Source organism: Acartia tonsa, chromosome 3, assembly GCF_053477335.1.
Source record: "Acartia tonsa isolate MP-2025a chromosome 3, ASM5347733v1, whole genome shotgun sequence".
Lineage (NCBI taxonomy): Eukaryota > Metazoa > Arthropoda > Copepoda > Calanoida > Acartiidae > Acartia > Acartia tonsa.
In genome coordinates, this window is record NC_137262.1 from 38,649,026 (window position 1) to 38,673,430 (window position 24,405).

At 30.5% G+C, this 24,405-nt stretch overlaps 1 protein-coding gene across 6 annotated transcripts in view; it reads left to right on the forward strand.

Moving 5' to 3' along the window:
* The window catches only part of Magi (membrane associated guanylate kinase, WW and PDZ domain containing protein magi), a 278,759-nt gene that overhangs the window by 18,950 nt on the left and 235,404 nt on the right, over positions 1–24,405 (forward strand). Inside the window, exon 1 of one of the 6 annotated variants that reach the window (XM_080153875.1) lies at positions 23,666–23,921. The exons of the other annotated variants lie outside the window; for them this stretch is intronic. Within the exon in view, the coding sequence (XP_080010001.1) occupies positions 23,681–23,921 (241 nt within the window). The 5' untranslated portion in view covers positions 23,666–23,680. Of the gene's footprint in view, positions 1–23,665; positions 23,922–24,405 lie in introns of those variants that run through there. 6 annotated transcript variants of the gene reach the window in all.

Consider the following 24,405-nt stretch of genomic DNA (forward strand, 5'->3'; position numbering starts at 1 on the left):
CCTAAAATAACCTATAAAAAGCCATTTTAAAAATACGATGAATCGCCACTTATGGGGCGATGTTACGAAAGGGACTATTCCCGAATTTTCTTAATTAAGATCTTGCGAATTTACTTTTTTGGTAGGGGTTTGTCTTTCTTAATCATAATGATTTTAATTTTGAAATCAGAAAATAATTATTTCTCTTAGTTTTGTATCCTTGCTCGGTGCTCTTTCTTGTAAAATTTGATTTACTAAAAGGGGTAATATCATGGTTCAGGGATGGAAATGAAATAAAAATCTAGGTTATTTGTTTCATGAAAAAGTTATTTTTTTATCTTTTCTATCTTATATTGGGATATTTTCAAAGCTTTCTAAGAGTTTGATTCTGATGATTAAATAAGATTTGATGAATTCCTGTGGCCGCCAGAATGATGTGTGTGTTTGTAATTCATGAAGGGCAATGAATTAGGATTGATAAAAAAGTTATAGGTAGACACAAAAATTCCCTTTTAAAATAGATTTAACCTTCAGAAACATTTTTTTAGAACCTAGTAAAAGTGTCTGACTCTGATTATGACGTAAAAAAATTAGCCAATGAGAGGCCACTATAAATTTTACCAATGGTCAATTCCAGTTTATACTGGCCTCTCATTGGCTAATTTTTTTACGTCATAATCAGAGTCAGACACTTTTACTAGGTTCTTTTTTAAAATCTTGATTGTTTTTCAAAGTAATAGATCTATTTATAAACTGGCAACGGTGAAATAATTGTAAAAATGCAAGTGCTCTGACCTCCAAATAATTTACCCCTGGCTGCCCCTGAGCACGCGTTTTGGGTTAACCAGGGATAAAGGAAATATATTATTAGTATTACATTTTTCATTGATTTTTGCTGAGGAACTGGGATATTGGATAAGTCTAAATAAAAGAAAATACAAAAGATATTATTAGTTTGCATTGGCAGAAAAGTTGATGGCTAATTAGTTCGTAGTCATAGTGTAAATTAAATAATAACTTTTGTTTGACAAAAAGACTGCAAATCATTTCAAATTCATGTGGAATGGGGTGCCCACAGGCCTTTTTATTGAAAGTTCATTGGTGGGCCTTCTCCTTTTTTTCACCCCCTCAAAGATGAGACCACATTAACCCTGTGCACGCTTGTGAGTTATTTTACATTTTAAAAATTACCATTCATATGTATCCTACTATCCATTTATTTCAATATTTTGCAAGCTTGTAGCCAGAAAATTGCAAAAAAAATGCACAGCATGATGTGAAGTTTTTTATAGTAAAACTCATCAAATTTCATTAGGATGGAAATAGGATATTTGGGGGATGTGTGAATTATTTCCTATTTTCAACATGCCGCACACGCACGCCCCAGTTGAGCTTTAGAGCTGTCATTATATCAACGTAAAACAATATAGAAAATGTTATTATCAGAATATGGTTACTTAATGATGTAGGTATCTTGTAGTAATCTTAAAGCAGGCAATTTAGTCAATATAACTATTGAGCAGATTTACTTTCCTGACTCCCTTTCAATAATCCTATTCTAGCGGTGTCTCATGAAAATATTTAATCTAGGGGGGTTGGGTTGGTGTATATTTGACCCCGCTGCTGTCTTGGAAACCTTGGTTTATTTACAAAAAGTTGAATGTTTGTGTTATTTCAGTACCTTTAACAAAAAATAAAACAACCCCTCTCTTCCCTCCAGGAATAGGATCAATTCATAACCAACTGCTTCATAATCAAGTTGATATAAACAATAGAAAGTCAACAATACGCCTTTAAGTTTAATAGGTCTTTACTGTACGTACATACAAACATTTGTTGCAAAATTAAAGACTTTAGAATATAAGATACAGCAATTCATTTGAGGGAATTTAGGTGGCAAAACTATTATACAAGTCTTTATGAATCTATTAGGCGTAATAATTTATCGATTGAAGATATAATTATATTTGTGCAGTGTAGATAATAGATTTTTGATATGCTGAAGGTCTAGGGCAAAATATAATTAAATTTCATACAAACAAAAAGTATATTTAATTTCTATTCCTTCGGATATTTAGATCTACTATTAACCAACTGTCTTATTGTGATATGTATCTTTTAACCTAAATGACAGCCATAGGAAATTTTATTTTATATGTAATATTTTATTATGGCAGAGGAAATATTGTCGTCAATTTAGCTTGCTAACAGGGAACTCGTTTATTTGTCAGTTCGTTCATAAAACAGGAGGGGATGGGTAAAGGGGTTTGAAGGGGAGAAACTTTATTTTAGCCCTCTGCAAGTTTCACTTTATTAGAGAACATGAAAATCTGGTGTAAGATCCAAGTAATATCCATTTATACATTCTATAAGATACAGAATAACAAACATTTAGCTTCTTTAAAAATCATTTTCGACCTGCGAACCCAAGCCCCTAGAAGAGGCTAAACCTTGCAGTTGTCTGAACAAATAACCTAACCTATTTTTTTTTAAATGGGATCATACATTCATCACCTAAATTATAAGAATTAAATTTTATGGCCTGGCTTCACAAAATGGATGTGGATGAAAAAAGTTTTATAATTTGAAATGGTAGAACATGATCTTCCGACAAGGCTGAACAGAGCAGATCATAGCTGTCACGGTTTCAAACAACAACAAATGAAATTTTCAAATTATATCGAAGCGTATCTATATTTTGTGTGTAGATTCCCCCAGAAATTTAAGTTTTATGTTTTGAATTAGGCTATCAAACTTTTTCATGGCTGCTTATTAAAGGGGTAAGAATGGCCTATAAATTGATGTACATTCCAATTATAATACTCAAAATTACCCCTTCTGTAGATTTCGATAGGTGGTTAAAACGTTTGGACACTAAATTTAATAAATCGAAATTAAAAATATTCCTCAAAGTTGTTGAGTCAACGAATAAGAAATTTTTTTCATAAACTTTGGAGCTAGTTTAATAGTCAAAGTATTTATTAAAATTTATTGTAAGCTATGGTAACCATGACTAAGCTTACATTTACATGACTACCATGCATATTTAAAATGTGTTCCTATCTTTAAGCCAATAAAAGCTATCTATCAAATTAGTATTATTCGAAGTTAATTACTTTTTCAAGGACCATTAAAAAAATGAAAAATACTTATTTAATTGAACTGGATGGTGGGATTTTAATTCTCATGGGACGGGGGGAGGGGTTGAATATTTTAAATTCAAATAAATATTACAATATAATAAAACAATATCCTTTAGCTGATTGTAGCATGTAATTGGATCGTTTGCTATTTTTTATTTACTGCAAATTGTATGAACAGCATATTTAAGCCAACACATATGATAACAAACCATTTTTTAAGCTCATTCAACCCATCAAAAAATATAAAGAATTTTTGGAGGAAGATGGAATAAATTTGAGGGGGTTGTTTGTGCATTTATTTGCAACACAGCTAGGTAGATAGATAGCATGTACTGTAATATACATACATCTATCTAATGTATTATACAGTTGTCAGCAGATAATAAATTTAAGTTACAGGAAATTTCTTTATGGCTTTCGTATACCTTATAAAAAAACAGAAATAAATAGTTATTTCTAGCCTCGTATTATAAACAGCTTTCCGCGGATATAGAATGTACAATTAGGAGATTAAAACCAGTTGTTTTAGCCCAGAGGTGACGAAGGCACCGGCTAAAAAACTGGTACAGCTTTTTCAGATATCTTTATGGATTTAGAGAGATACTGACTATCATTTTTAAAGGATCCTTGATGTTGCATAAAAATTAAATGCTAAAAAATCATTTGTTTCCATGCTTTTAATTATATAATTCTAATTGTATGTGATCTAATTAGAATGTTTAAAGCTTGCTGCATACACTAAGAAGTTTAGGTACATATGTCACAGAGACTTGTATACTAGAAAGAAATACAATATAGGGCAATAAAGGACTGTTTTTGTACATTATTTTTTTTTTGTACATATGGTTTTTATCTCGAGTTTTACACATGTTTCTAAAAAGAAGTTTTTTTAAGTAAAATGTATAGGTCAAAGATTTCTTAAAACTGAATCTCAATTAATTCAACTTTTAGAAGCAGTGCTTTAGTGGATATTTGTCCTTGTACATTTTAAGCGTCGTACTTCCTCTTACTTTTGGTTATCTGTCACCGAAAAATAAGTTATTCCCTTATACATTCTTATACCCTAATTTTGCATGGTAATGAGATTTTGCCTGTTTTGGGCCAAGACATTTCTATTATTATTATACTATGTCTTCAGTTATTAGGCGGTGTATTGTCGAGATTCGAACCCATTATCCACCCGAGGGCCGAAAACAAGCAAATTCGTTAGTGATAACGACACTGGCCGCATTTTTAAAGGTATCCCTATCTCTGTAAGTAACTAGACATGTGAGTGCATGAAAACATGCAAATATTGGGCCAAATAAAGTGTTCACACAAAAGTACATAATTATCATTATCGAAAACTATAATTTATTTCCTTTTAGCAGTTTATCCTTTACTAAATGTTTTTTGTTTGGTTCTTTCATCATAAATTGCCGCTAAATTTAGCCATGCAAGAGTTCCCTTTGTCAAAAGTTATTCAATAAAAAGCTTGTATTGAACTAGAAATTATGTGATTGGTACATTTTAGCGACTAATTTAGAACTTTTAAAAACATCTTGTGAGTGTGGTTGTTGCACGTCCTATAGATACATGTTTCATAAAACAACCTTTGCTTTGGAGGTACATGAATTAACGACTAATAAACTGCTGAAAAAATTACCGGAAAATTTGTGGTATCGCAAAAATACCCTTCACATTTACCTTCCTAACTTTTTTCCACCTAAAACCAGGGGACAGGGAGCAAAATATTATTGGGAAAAGCCGGGGGTTAAAAGGGGAAGAAAGAAAATGCAATGCAAAGTAGGGCAAAAGGGGAAAAATGACAATGTCGGAGAAAAAAAGAAGGGTTAAAGGGGAGGAGAAAAAATGGTAGGTGTCACTCTTCTTTTTCTGTGTAAACTACTGCATGATGGTTATCAAACAATTATGCTAAAAAAAATTTAAATGGCGACCTAAAATTGTATCCTTTTAATCCCAAAATTTTTGTATTTTGAGTTACAATTTTATTAATTTACCCCTAAATGCTTGATACTTACATCGATGTTAAAGCCTGTATGAGCATTTTTACTTGACAGCTATATTTACCATTAAAAACCTATGCTTTTAAATCGTTAGTAGATTTGAATGAATTTTTATTTCTGGTACATATACCCCCATACCTTTACATATGTTTGTATGTTTGTAACATGCATATATGTGTTTGTGTGTATGAGTATGTGTGTATGAGTATGTGTGTATGTGTATGTGTGTGTGTGTGTGTGTGTGTGTGTGTGAGTGTGTGCGTGTGTACGTCAGGATATGCCTATTCTTCCTTCCTTCCATAGGATATTGCCCAAGCAGAGAGCTACTAAGCATATATGTGTATATGTGCATATGTAAGCGTGTGAGTGTATGTTTTTAGTAGTGCAGCTTTTCTATAATTAGGAACGGTCCGTCCGTACATCTGGAACAATTAGCTTTTTTCGTTAATTTAGTCATGTTATCCTATCGACTTCAATCTTTGCACAGTGGTTCCCGTAGTAGTTAGGTACGATTTAGAAGGTGTAGCAACTCTGTAATCGTTACCAGAATGTCCATTCGTCCATTTTAAACATGTTGGATTTTAACTTTTTTAACAACAAATTTTTATATAATTATCCGATTGATCTGATTTTTGGAATACTGACAACAAAGTAAAACGTTAAAGGCGCGACATCTATAATCAAGTCCCAAAAATGTAAGTATGTCCTTAAACATTATCCTGTATTTAAGCAGTTTTTCAACAAATTTACTTACAATTTTGCTCGACTATTTACATTTATTCTGATTATTCAATTCTGACACTATACAAGTGTTAATGTTCGTTTGTATTATCGTTTTAGAGCTTCGCTTTTATAGATGTTGTCATCCTTGTTTGTTTATATGCATATATATTTGTATGTATATCATTATGTGTATATGTCATAATTGTCACATATCTTTACTAAACCATTTAATCTTTGCTTTAATGTTTGGCTTCTAATTTCATGGCAAATAATGTATCAAAGTATCTCTATAATTACCTAATAGTCTCAATTTTAATTCATCCTTATAATAAAGTAACATGATGTTTTTTTATCTGTCTGTATGTTTGTACCGAAGGATCTCGCTAACCGCTGAACCGATAAGATTTTCAATTACAGGGTAGCTTCTCATATGTTCTGGGAAGGGTACCACAACCCTCCTAAACGAAATCATCCCTAAAAAAATAACCAATAATCCAATGATTGTTTAAGTATTTTGATTTGATAGTGATAATAATTATTCTCCTTTGCTATCTAAAATTCTTTTTCAATATATTTATTAACTATGCTTTTTCTAAATATTTGAAAATAAATTATTTAAAAGTTAATTTAGAAAGTTTAGATTTAAAAGAGTGAGAGAAAAAAATCCAATCTGACTTAAAACCGTATCCAAATTAAATAACTACAATACATAAAAGATACAAAAAGTTAAGAGAAAAATCCTCCAATCCAAAAGTTATGTGTATAGTCTTATAGCCGTGTAATTTGCGCTCATCTTCGCAGACAGTCATCAGAGTATCACACGTTTTAGCTACATTAAAGTTAGAAATTAAATCACCAAAAACTCACTATGGGGGTTATCTACAAGATTCCAAGTATTTAAGACGATCTGTTCTTTTTTAATCCCCTGGTGGGTAAAATTCTCCACAAGGGCTAGATCTCGAGCTGTAGTGCTCTGGAGAGGTGAGTAGATTCAAAGTTCAATATTGTTTCTTATAGTCATTGCTTGAGCATGCGTTGGATATTTTTTTATTTTTTTTTACCAAAACTGTTTTTTTTTATAACCCAGGAATTAAAACCCAGGAATTAAAACCCAGGAAAAGTTTTGATAAATAACTAGTGTCGTGCACAGGGTTCTGACAGAGGGGCGTAAACCTTGAGAAAAAAAAAATAGTGTAGTCTCAAAATTCAAATTTTTTTGGTGGGGGTAGTTTCTATCTCTTTTTATTCGACCTATATTGCACTTATAACAATAATAACACTTAAAATAATAAGCCATCTAAAATTAATATCATACAATATCCAACAGTCGAAACTTTTCATTTAATTTTTAACCTTTGCATATTACAGTCCTTGTGACAGACATGAAGAGAGACGAAACATAGATTTGATTATGCCCAACTTTGGTAAATATACTTTTACATCACTGCGGGCGGGGACAGCAGTTTTATTCGGGGAATTTGTTTAAGATCTTAAAATCCTGTTTGAGTTTGGGAATAGCTTTGCCTAAAACCATGTACCAATTAACATCAAGAAAATAAGGAACCTTCCGACAAAATTCCTGCAATTAAAGGATTTGGTGTCTTTAATAAAAACAAAATTCTCAACACAACCAAAACATTTAGATCTCGTCTAGCAAGGAAATGAAAGAGTAAAAAGGTAAAAAAAATCCTCTTGAGTACGCCTATGTCAATCATAAAACTTGAACTTCACTACATATGGCTATGGAATATTGATTTTCAACTTAGAAAAAACGGAGATTTTTTTATAATTTATATATTTCGAACTTATCATCAAGTGTTTCTGTCTTAGGCGGTTGGATAAACTTAGGGAAATGCATAAAACAATCTTGAAATTAAATGGCTTTAAACCATCCCTATGTGAATCTGGTTGTGTAAAAGGAATTATTGAGTAAGTTTGGATACTTAATAGTCAAGTACATAATATCAGTACTACCCTTATCCCAAGCTCCTCTGCTGAGAGCGTCATTCATTACGGTGACTTAATTTGGGACACCTGCCATACTCGGCGAGGGTGAGGTAATAATGAGTAGCTCTCATGAGATAGCGGGTCAAATCATAATATGCTTGAACGTGGAGCTTGATAGCCCTAGTGGCTATACAAAAGTGTCTCAGCCTACTCCATGACTACTAAGAGACTATGGCTAATCAATCAATCAATCAATATGTGAATCTTCTCTAAAATGGAGAACTCAAACGGTTTAATGGTAAGCAATATCTTAAAGCAGGCAAACAAAAATCTTACATCTTTTGTAATAGGAATATTAAACTTTAATTGTAATAAAACACAATCAAATAAAATTCAGAACATAGGTAGAATATTGTACGTACAGTATTAAAGTGAAGTATGATGCTCTAAATGTTAATTTCCTTATTGTATTGGTGCATTGATAACAACATTACAATTGTCAAAAATACTATGGTCCATTAAATTTGATTTTGGTTAAGATTAAAATATTATTCTCAAATGACTTTTGTTGACTTACATTTTATTCAAATATGTCTAATTTTTTACTTTCATTTAAAGTGGTCAGTGCTGACATAAACTCAACTCATTGTAAGTATTCTATAAGTATTCATAGATGGCAAAATGTAGAATAACCAACATTTAACTTTGATACAATAAATCTATATTTACAATATATTACGAGTATAGTTTTATGGTTATACAATTTCAGAAAAGAAAAGATTTTAATATCCAAGTTTAGTTTAAATTGTCAACAATAATGTCTTAATTAGATTCAATAATTATGAAATGTTTGTAAATAACAAATACCCCAATAACCAACAATTTATCCTAATGTGTTTAATGTTAATAGTTAATATCCTGATATTATTGCTTTAACCTTCCTATACATTTTATTGCCCTATCACCCCTCCCACCCCCCTCCCCCACCCACCAATAAAGTCCTTACAATTCTATGTTCCTCAAATTTTGTGGCTTTTCATTTTAATCTCTTTGGTTTTATACAAAAAAATGTGTGTTTTATCATGTGCAACAAAATGTCTTTTTCTTTGTTATTTTAACAAGGACAAATTTGTTAAAAATTAACTAATCTATCTATCTATCTTGTTTTGCGACGGATTTATGAAAAATATATATTCTACGAAAATGTCTTTTTTGTGATTTATTGAATTTACCTCTAAAAATAATATATTTATTTAACAAACAAAGGCCTAAAATGGCAAGATTTTTCTTTTCCCTGTTTTTACTGTATAATATTTACTGGCACTTTTCTTGTCATTGCAATGTTGCTCTAATGCATCATTTCCTTTTTAAAAGCGAAGCTTTTCTATAATTAGGGTCAGTCCGTCCGTAACGGATAGCTTTTTTCGTTAATTTGGGCATGTTAGAATTGTCCTATCGATTTCAAATTTTGCATGGTGATTCCTTTAGAAGTTAGGTACAATTTAGAAAGCGTAGCAACTCTATAATCATTACCAAAATTTCCATACGTCCATTTTAAACATGTTGATTTTTTTACTTTTTTAAAGCGAAGCTTTTCTATAATTATGGTCGGTCCGTCCGTACGTCCGTACGTCGGTCCGTCCGTCCGTCCGTCCGTCCGTAACGGATAGCTTTTTTCGTTAATTTAGACATGTTAGAATTGTCCTATAGATTTCAAATTTTGCATGGTGATTCCTTTAGTAGTTAGGTACGATTTAGAAAGCGTAGCAACTCTATAATCATTAACAAAATGTCCGTACGTCCATTTTAAACATGTTGATTTTTTTTCTTTTTTAAATAGTTTTTTTCGTTAATTTAGGCATGTTAGAATTGTCCTATCGATTTCAAATTTGGCATGGTGATTCCTGTAATAGTTAGGTACGAGTTAGAAAGCGTAGCAACTCTACAATCATTACCAGAATGTCCGTACGTTTATTTTAAACATGTTGACTTTTTTACATTTTTAACAACAAATTTGTATGTGACCTAATTATCCGTTTGGTCTGATTTTTGGTATACTGATTCCTGGGACAACAAAGTACAATATTATAAGCGAAGCAACTCTATAATCAAGTTCTAAAAATGTAAGTATGTCCATAATCATTATCCTGTATCAAGCAGTTTTTCAACAAATTTACTTACAATTTTGCTTTGACTCCTATACATTCGCATTCTGATTATTCAGTTCTGACATTACACAAGTGTTAATGTCCGTTTGTCCTACCGTTTCAGAGCTTCGCTTTTATGGATGTTGTCATCCTTGTTTAACAACAAATTTTTATGTGATCTAATCATCCGATTGATCTGATTTTTGGTATATTGATTTCTGGGACAACAAAGTATAATGTAAGCGAAGCAACTCTATAATCAAGTCCTAAATATGTAAGTATGTCCATAAACATTATCCTGTATAAAGCAGTTTTTCAACAAATTTACTTCTAATTTTGCTTTGATTCTTATACATTTATATTCTGATTATTCAGTTCTGACACTATATAAGTGTTCATGTCCGTTTGTCCTACCGTTTCAGTGCTTCTCTTTTATGGATGTTGTCATCCTTGTTATTTAGTATTTAATATCGGTGAAACTGAAATGCACCCATATTGGGTTGTGCCTTGAGGAAGTGTTAATTTAAAATTATCTTCCTTATTTTAGGGGTTATAAAACAATTAAGATTCCTTAATTTTTTTGGTCAAAAAACTTTTTTATATAAGTGTGTTCTTAATCACTATAAGGAAGTTTTTTAAAGTATCATAGAATATCATTATGGTTAATATGCATGTATGTATATTGTATATACTTACCGTTTGTCACTTAATTACAGAAATGCTACGCTTATTACTTATTAATGCCTAATCAGTAATTTCAAAACCAATCCTATCAAATTTCTTATAAGTAAAAATTAATACAAGCTTAAAAGATGCATGCTATTGACTGCATAGCGTTACTATGATTTTATATTGTCATAACAGGAATTTAAATGTTTTTGAAGATTCTAACACGCCTAGATTACTGTTACGGACGGACTGTTTGAAGAACAAACCAAATATCTTTTTCTAATATTTATTTTGAAAGCAGTCGAAAGGCATATATTTCTATTTAATGACAAATAAACAATATTTAGTCTTAAACATAAGCAAACAAAGATTATCAAGTGTATCTTTACTCAGGGAATCAAGGATAGGAAATTAAATGGACGTTAAATTAATCTTCCTCCCATTTTATTTCTAGTATATTTGGGGGAAGAAAGAGTTGTAGATGAATCTAAATATTGTCGTTATTCCCCCCATCCATGGTTTTAGCCATGTCCTTGCCATTAATACTCATAAATAGTCTTCCAAAACTAATTTCTAGTCTCGACTCGAGCTTTTACAACCTTTTATTAAGCCATGTATGTAATGTTCTATGAGTTTTTATGCGGGGACTAACAAGGACGGATACATCCATAAATATTAACATGTGACTTGCGCTGTATAGTTGCTCGGCCTAGCAATTTACAAATTATCACACCCTAGGCAACTTAGCTATAAAGTTAAATACATTATACTGCTTGTGATGTTGCTTTGTTTTTTATAATTACTATAGAACAGATTAACTAGTGAACGTATTATGCAGAGTTCGCGGTTGGCGTGCTTATTAGATTGTGCCAAATCGCCAATGAAATAACCAGTACCAGTTTAAAAATACTTAAACGATAATATAAATGATAGACAGAAGTGTGTAAAGCAACGCATGCATTTCAATGCAGTACATCAAATTTCTACATACACAGTGCTTTATGGCAAAATTATATTAGAAGAACCTAAACTTTATGACATTTATTACATCAATATAATAATCTATGATATCTCTAATACAAAGTAGTAAGATGTCTGTCTGTCTGTCCGACTGTCTGAAGCTTAAGATCTCAGTAACCACTGAACCGATTGGGCTCTACTCTTCAGGGAATATACCTACTGGTCCTGTGATGGGTTTAAGCTATTTTTTGGGGGGGATGGGACATCCTCATCCCCCAAAAAAATAAAAATACCCCCCCCCAAAAAAAAATATGTTTCTTTTTAAATTTAAGTAACACAAAAATAGGTTGATCAAACCTCTTGGGGAAAAAAGTCCCTAGAGGCTAGGGGCGAAGCCGCTAGTACAATATATATAGATCGTAGAACTTAATTTAATTTTAAATCATAGAACGCATATTTCATTCAAGTTTATATTGTCTTATTTTTAAAAAGAATAATAGAGGATTCGCCTAGCCTGAAGGGACGTTGCTAAAAGAAAAGTAAATTTTATCTCCTTCTCCTCCAAAATAGATGTAAAACTGTCTAATACCAAAATAAAGCTCCCCTCTAAAGGTGAAGTACATAGCGATATCATTTTTGAGCCTTATTTTATAAAGCTGTGTTTTAAATAATTTTTTTAAATTTCTATGCCAAAAAAATTATTTTTCCAGATTTTGTCTCTAATCAGAGATCTAAATGGATAAGACCATGGCCGATAAATTGATGTACATCCACAATGATGTGACACAAAAATATTTCCTCTGTACATCAAAATTAGTGCTTGAAACATTTGAACACTCAACTTAATTAACCAACCAATCAAAATTCACTAAAGCCCCCAAAGTTGTTTAGCCAACGAGTAATAAAACGTTATTATAGTACTTTGGGGACTAGTGTAATAAACAGCCCCTCTCGCTCTGATCTCTAATCCTTTATCCTTTAGTTTTCCCAGATTTCTGAGTACAATCAACGATACAAAAACTTACCCAGAAAATTCCTCGCATTTCAATGAAATTGATATTAAAATCTGATGTCCAATTCTGAGTGTTTGTAGGTTGAGCAGTTTATATTTAAATAAAATTCTTGTAACATAATCAAACTGATTTCATACTTATTTCCCTATGCTCATTATATTTAGCTTATTAGCATTTGGCAAAAATCTATTTCTGGTTTAGTTTTTGCCGAATTCGAACATTTACGTGTTTTTTTTATTCTTTGCGCCATATATTCATTGGGGCGAACGCCGTTTCCTCCCTCCAAAAAGATTAATAGCCTTCCCAAGACCAATAAAACGTATCAGAAAAGTATTGAACGATTGGTTTAGGCGTTTACGATAACTTTATGGACATACTATATACATACAGACAGACATACACCATGTTTCTTTAGTAAATAGGTTTCACTATTATATACCCAAAGAATTTTATTTCTTAATATATATTTTACAAAATGTTAGAGTTGACTGTTGGTTATTGAAACTGTCCCTATAGCTATTGAACTTGAAATGGTTTTACTCATGGAAGTTGAAGGATATTCTGTTAACAAATGATAATGTACTTGATGTAAAGATACTCTACAAATATACGATTTATCAATTTAAAGTTTGTATGTATGTGAAAAAATTGTAAATGTAATTGCGGGGGGCTCAAACACAACGGAACTCTTCTAACCTACACTTAACCTAACCTAAAAAGACATTAAAATATGGGGGTTTTTTTGCTAAAAAGCTTGTTTGCAGTTTAGATACAATATGATGAAAACTGCCAACTTTTTAAAAAGACAATTTTTATAATGAAGATATATAAATCTTTTATAAGAGAGAAATAATCATATTCTAATGATACCACCCATAAATAATACTTATGGCTTACCAATACAAGCCGTAATTAACTTGGAATTGAAATATAGGTAAATATATTTGAATATTTCCTTATTTGTTATCCATTGTATTCTTGATTAGTGAATATAGAGGGCCATCAATTCCACATAAAATTTAACAGTTTCTATACAATCGCTAAAATGTAAAAGAAATAATTACACAAACACAAAGAAAATTAACATCCAACCCCATTACATAAAAAAGTAAGCTTTATATTTTTAGTCTTTTAGATCTCGCTAACCACTGGACCGGTTAATTTTTCCATTTTTGGAATATTCACATAAGTCCCAGGATGGTATTTATTATTTTTTTTGCCTTTGCCATTCTCCTTTTTGAGATTAATAAAGCTAAATATCAAATATTTTATAGCTTGTTTGATATGACTGACTATATGACATATTCTAAAGTGATTTTGGCGATAATATTAATTCGTGATGTTGATATTTTTACGTCGATGATAGCACATCATGCAGTATATCTGTGATATGGCATGTCATCTGTCATAGGACAAACATGCATGTATGTATAATGTATATTCCATTACAGAGACCTAGTAGGCCGAGAATATACGCAAGTTTAATAGTACAAAGGCATAAAAATACTCTTTAAATGTCTTAAAATATCCTTATTCTGTAAATAATTTGTAAGAAATACATACTGTACAAAATGAGACCTTATATTAGCCTATGATCTATATTCATAATACAGAATTGTGCTGCAGGCTCTTTGCTTCTCATTGTTTTGGTATTTTGTATTTTGTGTTTTAAGCATGTATATTATATAGTTTGTTTCAAAAGATTCTTCTAATAATAATAAATCTAAAGGCCCCTTTTCTGTTAGATAATATATTTGTGTAAAAACTTACAGAACATATAAAATAATAGTCTTTTATATCAAAATGTTGGTTGTCTAATAGAAAACCTATATGGAACATTAATCTAGGTGGATCGTTATGGATTCAATGCCCACGATTTAATCTAAGAAATTGATATTTACAAAAAAAAATAATTGCACGTATTATAGAGATACTGCGCTTCTACGAAGCACAAACAAATCAATTTCTACGCTAACAATTTATTTTCCATGGTCAATAGGTTGGTAGAGGGGTCAACGATATATTTTTTAAAGCAAAGCATTTCTATATTTATTGTTGGTCTATAAGTCAATAATGAATATATCTAAACGTGAATTTAGGTAGGATTATTGTAACTGTAAGAATTAAATTTTTAAATTCCAGAATTGATTTTTAATTAAATTTTGAATCCTAAGTCGATTTTTTATACTTTATATTTTCTCAAACAAATATTGATTTTAAAATTCGTTTTTTAGCCCTGTTTCTTACGGATATTGTTATTCTAGTTCCATACAAAGATTATTATTAATTGCAATGTTGTTGCAAAGCAAAAAGATGAAGGAAGATACAATAATTCGCCAATTTTCTCCAACTATTAGTGGATCACAAAACAGTTTTCTAGAAAATCTATTTTGATGCTTGTTTTAGGTTAGGTTGGTTAAGTGAGGGTTATTATAACCTAACTGGAATAGGGCTATGTGGGGTTATAGCTTCCAACTTAGAAGATATACACAAAATTTTTAAATAAAGAATTTAATCAGTTTAGTGGTTAGCGAGATCTTAAAGGGCAGACAAAAAGCCTTACTATTTTATATTATAAGATTACTAAAAAAATTTATTTATTATAGGTATGTTATTGAAACAATTTATGAAGAAAAAACGAAGAAAGATTTGTTTTGCTGTTTCTCTATTAATCTGTTGAAGTCTCTTTTATTTATATCAAGCTTCTTTGTACAAGGCCTCAATTTTATACCGTGATCTCCAACATTGCAATTTTCAGGAACGCTTCTTTAATGTTTTACGGAAGGTTTAAAGCTATTTTTTTAATCCCCTCTCCCCTCCAAATTTCTAAAGGATAGGGACAAAGCTTCAACAGCTGTTTCTTATTTTGTTGATTGTTTCATATTGATACGTCGCGTTGGTCGGTTATTTCTAACCTATCTTTTATCGAGATGACTCATTACAAACAAACTAATAATGCAATAGAGGTTTGAAATAAAGAATAGACAGTAATTTTGAATAATCTTAACAGCAATAAACAGAACCATCCTTGTTTGTACCTTAAATATCAATTGTTTATTATGTAGTTTTTTTATATGAAGCAGCACCCTGCTTGCAAGTTGAATAGGCCGGGAAGTAACGATTAACTTGATTAAAAGACTTCACGTCATTACTTTTTGTCAAGCACACATACATACCACAAGTCAGGAGTGAAGGGGGTGGACTGGATAGTAATAATTCTATGCAATTTTTATTGGCAGAATTTAATCTATAATACAAAGTAGAACGATGTCTGTCTGTTTGTTTGTCTGTCTGTTTGTTTGTAGCAAAGGATCTCGCTAACCGCTAAACCGAACGGGTTCTCCTTTACAGGGTAGCTTCTCATAGGTCCCGGGAAGGTTTATGTCTATTTTTTCTTGGGGGGTGGGATACCCTTAACCCACCCAAAGAAATGAAAAAAATCCCCCCCAAAAAAAATTTTTTTTGTAAATTTTCCTAAAAATTTATAACACGAAAAATTGGATTGATCAAATCTCTTTGGGCACAGCTCCTAGAGGCTAGGGGCGAAGCCGCTAGTGATTAAAAAAGGTAAAGGGAATAGTTATTTCTCACGTCGTATTATAAACAGCTTTCCGCGGATATAAAATATACACTTACAAAATTAAAACCAGTTTTAGCCCCGAGATGTCGAATGCACGGGCTAAAAAACTGGTTTTAATCTTATGATTGTATATTTTTATATTCGTAGAAAACTGTATATAATACGATGCTAGACATAGTTCTTATCCCCCGGATATTAATCGGTTTCGAATAAATACGAGAAAGATACTTCTCATTTTAATAAGTATCTTTTATTTGTTCATTCAATCTATACTATTTTGATTTTAATTGCTGTCATTAAATGAACATATGTCTGTTGTTAAAATTAGAATAGCTTTACATATTTATTTCAGGTTTCTAGTAGTAATGTATAATATTCGACTTAAAAAAAATATATTTTACAACAGCATGTTGAAATTATGTCAGTTTTCATCACTAAAAGCAACCAACCAAAAGACTCTTAAAGTAAAAATTTAAAGCTACTTGATCAACTTAATCATAAATTATATTAATCCTTAATCCCTGGAAAACTTTATCATATTTATATACACACTTTATTTAATATATATGGTGTATATAACATTAGGCACGTGCTTTAAATAGCTCGGTGTTAATAAAAATCTGCGAAAATTTAAAGCTTACTTGCTAAACAAATATCTATAGATAGTATATGTAAAATTTGCATTATACTCAATTAATATAAACTAAATTAAAATATTAAATATTACTGGTTCTTTTTATCTATAGAAAAGCTATGAGAAAATATGAAGAGTACAGAAATTTATTTGAAGTTTTGAATAAACTCCTAATCTTAACAGATAAAGGAGGTGCGAGGTGGCTTTAACTTGAGATTAAAGTTTAATATAGGGAAGTTATGCATTTTTCTGCTTAACTCATTAATGACTTTTTACATATTCAACCTCTTATGTATGTCTTAGTTACAGAATTTAAAGATCAATTTTCAAATTTAAATTTTGTAGAAATCTGTGAAAATTATTATAATACATGTTTGTTTTTATGCATGATAGGTTAGGTAAGGAAAGGTTATTAGAATTCAAAACAATAAGAATCCCAAGAAAAAGATTATTACGCATTAGACCCCACATGTCTATGTTACGTGGTCTAATAACTAGAGTAAATATAAAACATATCGTAGGTACTGTAAAGAATATTTTTCTTAATTTAAACCTTTATCAAACTTACATAAATTTTTTGAAGTTCTAATTTATTACTGTCTAACTAAAGATTTTGTTGTATGAAACTTTAGGTATGACTAGATTTGCTCTAAATGCCAATCCTAGTCATAGTATATAAAGTAGTAAGAGTTTTTTTGTCAGCTTAAGCTCTCAATAACTAATAAACTAATTGGGTTCACTAATTTAAGTAAGCTACACATAGATTCTAAGATGGTTTTAGGCTATTCTATTTTCAGATTTATATGATTTTAGGCTATTTTCTAGCCCCTTTGACTATTCGAATAAAGAACTCTTAGTCACAAGGGGCGTATCAGGTAGTGTAACATGTAAAAATCAGCTATAGTTCAACTATTTTTTACAGTGTAGACATATGTAGATCTATAGATCAGAATTGTACAATACTATTGTCAATTCAATTAAGGCAAGGCCCTAACATAACTGAGAACTTTATTTTATTTTAATATTCTTAATTTCTTTTTCAAGTTATAGTAAGTTTGCTGCTAATATTCTATGCCAAAAGCAAAAAATTTCATAAATGGCAAGGCAGTGTTTTCCAGTCTTTATAAAATGCAGACAAAGCCTCTAATTCATAAAATTAAAAAAAAGCATAAAATGGCCTTAAAAATATCAAACACGTTATAACTGTTGACATGCCTTTTTATAGAAAGGATTATTTATGAATATTATTTTTTATATCTAGACTATGACAATATTGTCCAAAGGCTTTTGTTAAAAAGGTGTTTACATCTCAATGATTTGTTGAAAAAGTAAATTAACTTAAATTAGAAAAAATATAAAAGGACTATCTATTCATCTTGAGATGATTGAACTACTCTCCTTAAAATAGACGAAAACCGCCTGAAGGCCCCATTTCCATTCTATATCAAAAGTAAAAAAAAATGACTAAACTCTTTTTAAATACAAGCACAGCCTTGTGTACGAGGATTAGTCAAGTTGTTAGAGTAGCCTCGCTCCTCAAAAAGTGCATATTGAATTTAAGCTTTGATTTGTATTGATTTGTAAGCACGGGCCTAGCACAGGGAAGAAGAGGACAATAGCAGATAATCTAAATATTTTTTCAAACTTTTTTCAAAGCAAAAAACAGACAAAATTTTTTTTTTTAAAGAGAGGAATAATTTATGAACCGTTGTCCTGTCCTTGCATCCTTGAGCCCGGCCCCTAAAAGGATTCTATAGCTAATCTAATTTGCCCATGAGCATAAGAATACATGAAGGTTACAAAATTAAGATAAGATTATAAGACTAACATTTATTTTTAACATCTAGCGCTTCCGCTCGTCATCAGGGAGGTTATGGGTCCAAATCTTTGTCATAAGTAAAGACGTGAAAAATAGTTCCTAGTGCTGCTGATACACAATCTATAATTTATAGTTCTGGTGATGCTCTACTACACTTATTACTGTATTTTTGTTTACTGTTCTTTTTCAATTTACTTATTTATATAATTACCCATATTATAAAATAAAACTTTATTTTTAAAAATAATGCTTGATTTCTAAAACTTTATATTCATTTTTTACATTTTTTATGGCTTGAAGTAAAAACTCCTTGAATCCTGTTTGATGTATGTATAATCCTTTCTTTGCTTGTGCGTCATTATAAGAATATACGCAAATGCAATAAAAACAAGGATGACAACATCCATGATAAATGAATACTATTAATATAAAACAATAAATGAAAAAAAAACAATAATGGTCTGACTATCCCTTCTTAAGTAAGACCAACAGACAGACAAACAATTAGACAGTTGTAAAGATGGACAGACAGACAAAAGAAATTCTACCGCTTTTATGATAAAACTAGTGGCTGTGCCCATAACATCCATGAAGCAGAAAAATAGCCTAAAACCATCCCAAAGCTTAAATCTAAAAATAACGTATCACAGGACATATGTTAAGCGTACCTAAAATAGATAACCCAATCTGTTCAGTAGTTATTGAGATATAAAGCTTCAGACAAAAACCTTTATTTAATAGGATAACAATACAGTACAAAAAGAAAACAATTCTTTTCCCAAGGATAAGATATGAAAGATGGACAGTCAACTATTTAGAACATCTTACAATGTTTTTGCTTGAATTAAAAGTAAGTATGCCAAGCACGGGGTTAAAGGAATAGACAAATGACAAATTTGTTTTTTTACATTAATTCACTCCATGTAGCTTTTTATAATATCATGGAAAGAAAACAAAGTGGGGTTCGTTGTATTTTCACAGTAAATGTTAATAATTGCCTCGCAGGGTTAATAAATTGGCCCCACAGGTTTAGAGCCCCCCCGCAGGGGCTACAAATAGTAGAAAAGCTACTGTGAAAACCCGCTAATTTGTTTCCTTTCCATTATCCTTTCTATATTTTGAGGAATTCATTATGGTTATGAGATTAAGCTTTTAGTCCTATCCATGGATCCCTGCGGCCATGGTCACAATTTTTTACTACAAGCATGGAACTTTGGTATGGCACAATATCAGATTGCTATATAAGGTCGCGGGTTCGAATCCGAGTTATTTAATTATATTGTTACAAAAGTGTAACAGATAGAATGGACAAGGACAATTGCCCTAACGAGAAGCGAAGCAATAATGTTTTCATCTTCTTGAATGAAGATAAATCTTGCTTATGTTTATATTTGTATATTTACAGCAGAAGTCAGTAATGGAAAACAACTTAATCTTCCTACCAAGTTTTTCTACAGTACTATCAAAATAAAATAATGTTATAAAGGGGAAAAAATTAATTTTTAAATTTGTAATGTTCAGCCTTTTATAGGGCATAGAGCACAGGGCTTGTAAAGTAATATTTTCATATGCCTTGGTCAAATGACCTTGAAAACTGCTTTACATTTTATCTGATGATATAGAACAATTGAATATATTTTTTGGATCTACTGCAGTTCACGGTAAAATATTGCTGGTAAGCAATATTTCCAAAAATCTATTAATTTTAAAGGCTGCTAGCTGCCAAACGGCTGAACGTACAGATTATGCCCGCACACTGTTTTAAGTGGCATAAATAGGTCTACAAATAATCTGGAATAGCCATAAATCAATAATGCATAATTATCTCGCAGTGCAAAGAAATGCGCGAAAAAGACCTATTTTACGCGTTTTTTCTTCATTGAAGCTTTCCCTGTGCATAATTGGAACTTGGCTATTCCAGATTATTTGTAGGCCTTCTTATGCCGCTTAAAATGGTGTGCGGGCATGATCTGTACGTTCAGCCGTTTGGCAGCAAGTTGCCATTAAAATTCATAGATTTTTGAAAATATTGCTTACCAGCAATATTTTACCGCGAACTGCAGTAGATCCTATTTTTTCCTCTGAAGTTCTGATATTTAGTGTAAACCAGCACTTTAGTTTTATGCTGTTCGCATGTGACAAGGATAGTTTTAATCAGAGGTGGTAAAATAATTACTAAATGTCTCGACAATTCATGCAAATAAAATTGATAAGTTTTAGGGAAACATTTTTTTTTCTCGAAAATAAAGGTAAAAATTTTACAAAATCCGCATTTCCTATATTTTAGTATTTTAACTTTGCGAATTTATTTTAAAAGATTACATATTGTTTGATACCCTTAGTTTTTTATTCATTTCAAGCATGTAAGATATTAAGTGATTTAGGAAAAATAAAATATATTCTCTTGATTATTTATTGATGTTAATTTTAGATATTTTTAGGCCTATTGATACTTTATCACATATTCTTAAATGATTTTCTGCAATATTGAACACTACAGTGAAACTGATTATGGGCCTAGAGAATGTTTATATGAATATTTTGGGAAAGTTATCTTCAGCTTTTCAAATAAAAAATTACCCCACAATTTGTTTAAATAAAACTGTATTATGCGTGGGGAATTGCAAATTAAAACAAAACCCAAAATAACTTAAATTTCTTTTTCAACTCTCTTCTCTGTCTGTCTCTCTCTACCTTTCTATCAAACTTTTTTTCATGTAAATTTGTGTTCTCAATACATGAAAAAAACTGAGACATTTTTTTCTCTTTTTTACTCTCTTTCTTTCTTTCTCTTTTTCTCTACTTTCCTTTCTCTGATAAGTAAACCCTTTTTTCTTTTCTTTCCCCCAAATTTTCTCATGTAAGAATTTTACCGGAAAAAGTATTATGTATTTTTTTTTATTTTAATTAATGAACTTGGCCTTTTCTATCATTCTGTAATTAAAAATTTATAATATGTGATATATCTAAATTTATTATATATTTATTGCTAAAATATTGTTTTTAGCTAACTTGCCTATCTTTTCAGGCAATGATTTATTCACAATAAAAAATGCTTCCTTTGATTTCTCGTAATTTTTGCATGAGGCATAAATCTTGGTTTTGAGCAATGGTTACACTATACACTGTAAAAAATAAATACTGCAGCTAATCTATTATTTTTACTAAAGGTTTATTGGAAATTGGATTATTTTTTCCTGGTATATTTACCATTTTTGAAAATTCAAAAACATAAATAACTTGAAATTAAATAATTTCTTAAGGAAAATGATATACAATAAAATTACCATTTTTATCGAAAACCATTTACAAAGTTCCAGTATACTTTGACAAAAAAGTTTCATGTTTTAGTTTTTTTACAGTAATATGGAACCAACATTAGAAAAAAAGTATTATTTTGCCTACCTTGCCTTTATTTCATTTATATGTTTTTTAAAAAATTGAAATTGAACAGCTTGTAATAATAAAGAATCAATTATTCTATTAAAAACACGCTTTATGAATTTCTATACTTTGTTATGGTTACATTGAATTCTGGTAGGTTATGTTTGTAAGAAAACTAAATTGCAACAAAAGCATTGTGTTTAACTTTGACTTTTTATACAGGGTGAACCAAGGTTTAATAAAGGTTTAACTTCAACTTTTTAAACAGTGTGTTTCAAGGTGTAGTACAGGTTTATTTTTTACTTTTTATGCAGGGTGTTTCATTTTTCAAGGTTTTTATAATATTCAATATATTCGCCAAAATTTGAATTATAGCAATCGTAAGAATCTGTAAGAAACTTGTTGAATCAAAACTTTTTTGGGACCTTGTAATTTTACATAACTTTTGCACTTTTGGGAGAAAGCAAGAAAAGTTAAAAAATACATAATCATAAGGTTGAACTACTGCTTTTTGAGTAGTTTGATTTAACACACAAACAAACATAAACACTCTCACACAAAAATACAGACAGACACCCAGTTAGAACCATTTTCTCAGAGAGGGGTTAAGGTTGACTCAATACTGGGTAGTTTCTTTCATGTCAATTTGATAAAACAAATTTTGAATAAATTTATTGTCTTGAAGAATATGTAGACATTAGATTAGTCACACACACATATATATACACACACTTACCTACACCCAAATTCACTCATAAAATCATACACAGAAGTTTGTCTATAAACTTAGAATGTCTTTTTTTTACATATATCTCATTTTTTTTATTTGTAAAATTAAAATTTTGAATATTTAATGAAAGAAAAAAAAGTAGTTATTTTTATGATTCAAAATATCTTTAAATTTCTTAATCTTATCAAGAATATACATTTAATACTGCTTACAAAGCTGAAAACTATTAAAGACAATAGGTTACTCTCTATATTAATATAGAATTGGTTTCATAGGCTATACCTAAAATTTAAGGGGCGGAAAGGGGTGAAGAATTGTTTGTACTTATGCATTATTAAGATTTAGCCCCCCCCCCCCCCCCCTTAAACACCCGTCATAAATATATAAAAACTATACAAATTCTATATTATATTATACACAAACTATGCCCTAAGCGCGGCTTGCTTTTCATATAAAATGTGACATGTTAGCAGGATGCAATGGATATCATTCACAAAGGGCGCGGGGGGAGAGGGGAGGTCCTTACGGAGCGATGGTTTTATGGTATGTGTATGTGTGTGTGTGTGTGTGTGTGTTTGTGAATTGTGGTGTATGAAATAAGTTCTAGTAGTTCAATAGAACTAAATCAAAACGGAGTAAAGGATAAAATCTCTGTTCCCTAGAACGCAGACAGAATTGTGATATTTTTTTGACAACTGCATTAAAAAGTGACTCAGTTAACTATTTATTTACATTTTAACAAAAAATGTTAAGGTTTTTTAATCCAAAAATGATATAATTTCTTTTGTGGGTTGCATATAAATTTTGAGTTTCCTGTAAAAGTCGGAAATTAAAGGATATTAAGACAAAATTGAGTCTTTTTAAACATGATAATTTTGTGATTTCCTAACAAAAGTTTTATATAGATTTAAAGCATATAACAAAAAGTGATGTTTTTGTGATAAATATGAGTAGTGATATTCATTTTGTTTGTGATGACGATTCTGTTGAGCTTTGTGATGATGATAGAAAGATTCTAGAGAATCTGTTTAAACTCTCGGATAAGGATGATGAAAGTGACTCACTGCAGAGCTTTAGTATTTTAAATCAGCTGAAGGAATCCGCGAAACATAGTGCCAACAGCAGCAGCTGTAGCAGTAATGATTTCAATAATAACGCCAATCAAGAAGTTAATAGGAACATTAAAGGTAAATAAATTTTTTGAAAAATATTGGAGTTAGGCTTCTAAACTAAAAGAAATAAAGAAAATATGAAAAGTATGCTGTTTATCTGCCATGTAATTGTCCTAATTAAAGACCAATTTATATGGACGTGTTTACGTTTAAGATGTAAAAAAATAGATTATACTTTTAAGATGTTGAGTCTAATCATCCTAGGAATCGTAATTTTAAGAAACAAATCAATGAGGAAAATGTATATTATATTTACATTGCATTGCAATAAAATTTCGTTTTAAGGTCTTTCTTATCGTTCCAGGAACTAGATATAAAGTTTAAACATTTTGGATCTTCTAAAAACATGACTAAATGAGCTATCAAAGCAATTTGATCTAAACTAAGGCAAATCTAAAAAGTATCATAAATGGAAGAAACATTTCTATAAAACATAACTAGAAATTAAATGAAACCATACATACATATGTTTCAATTTTAATAACATGTTTGATTTAAA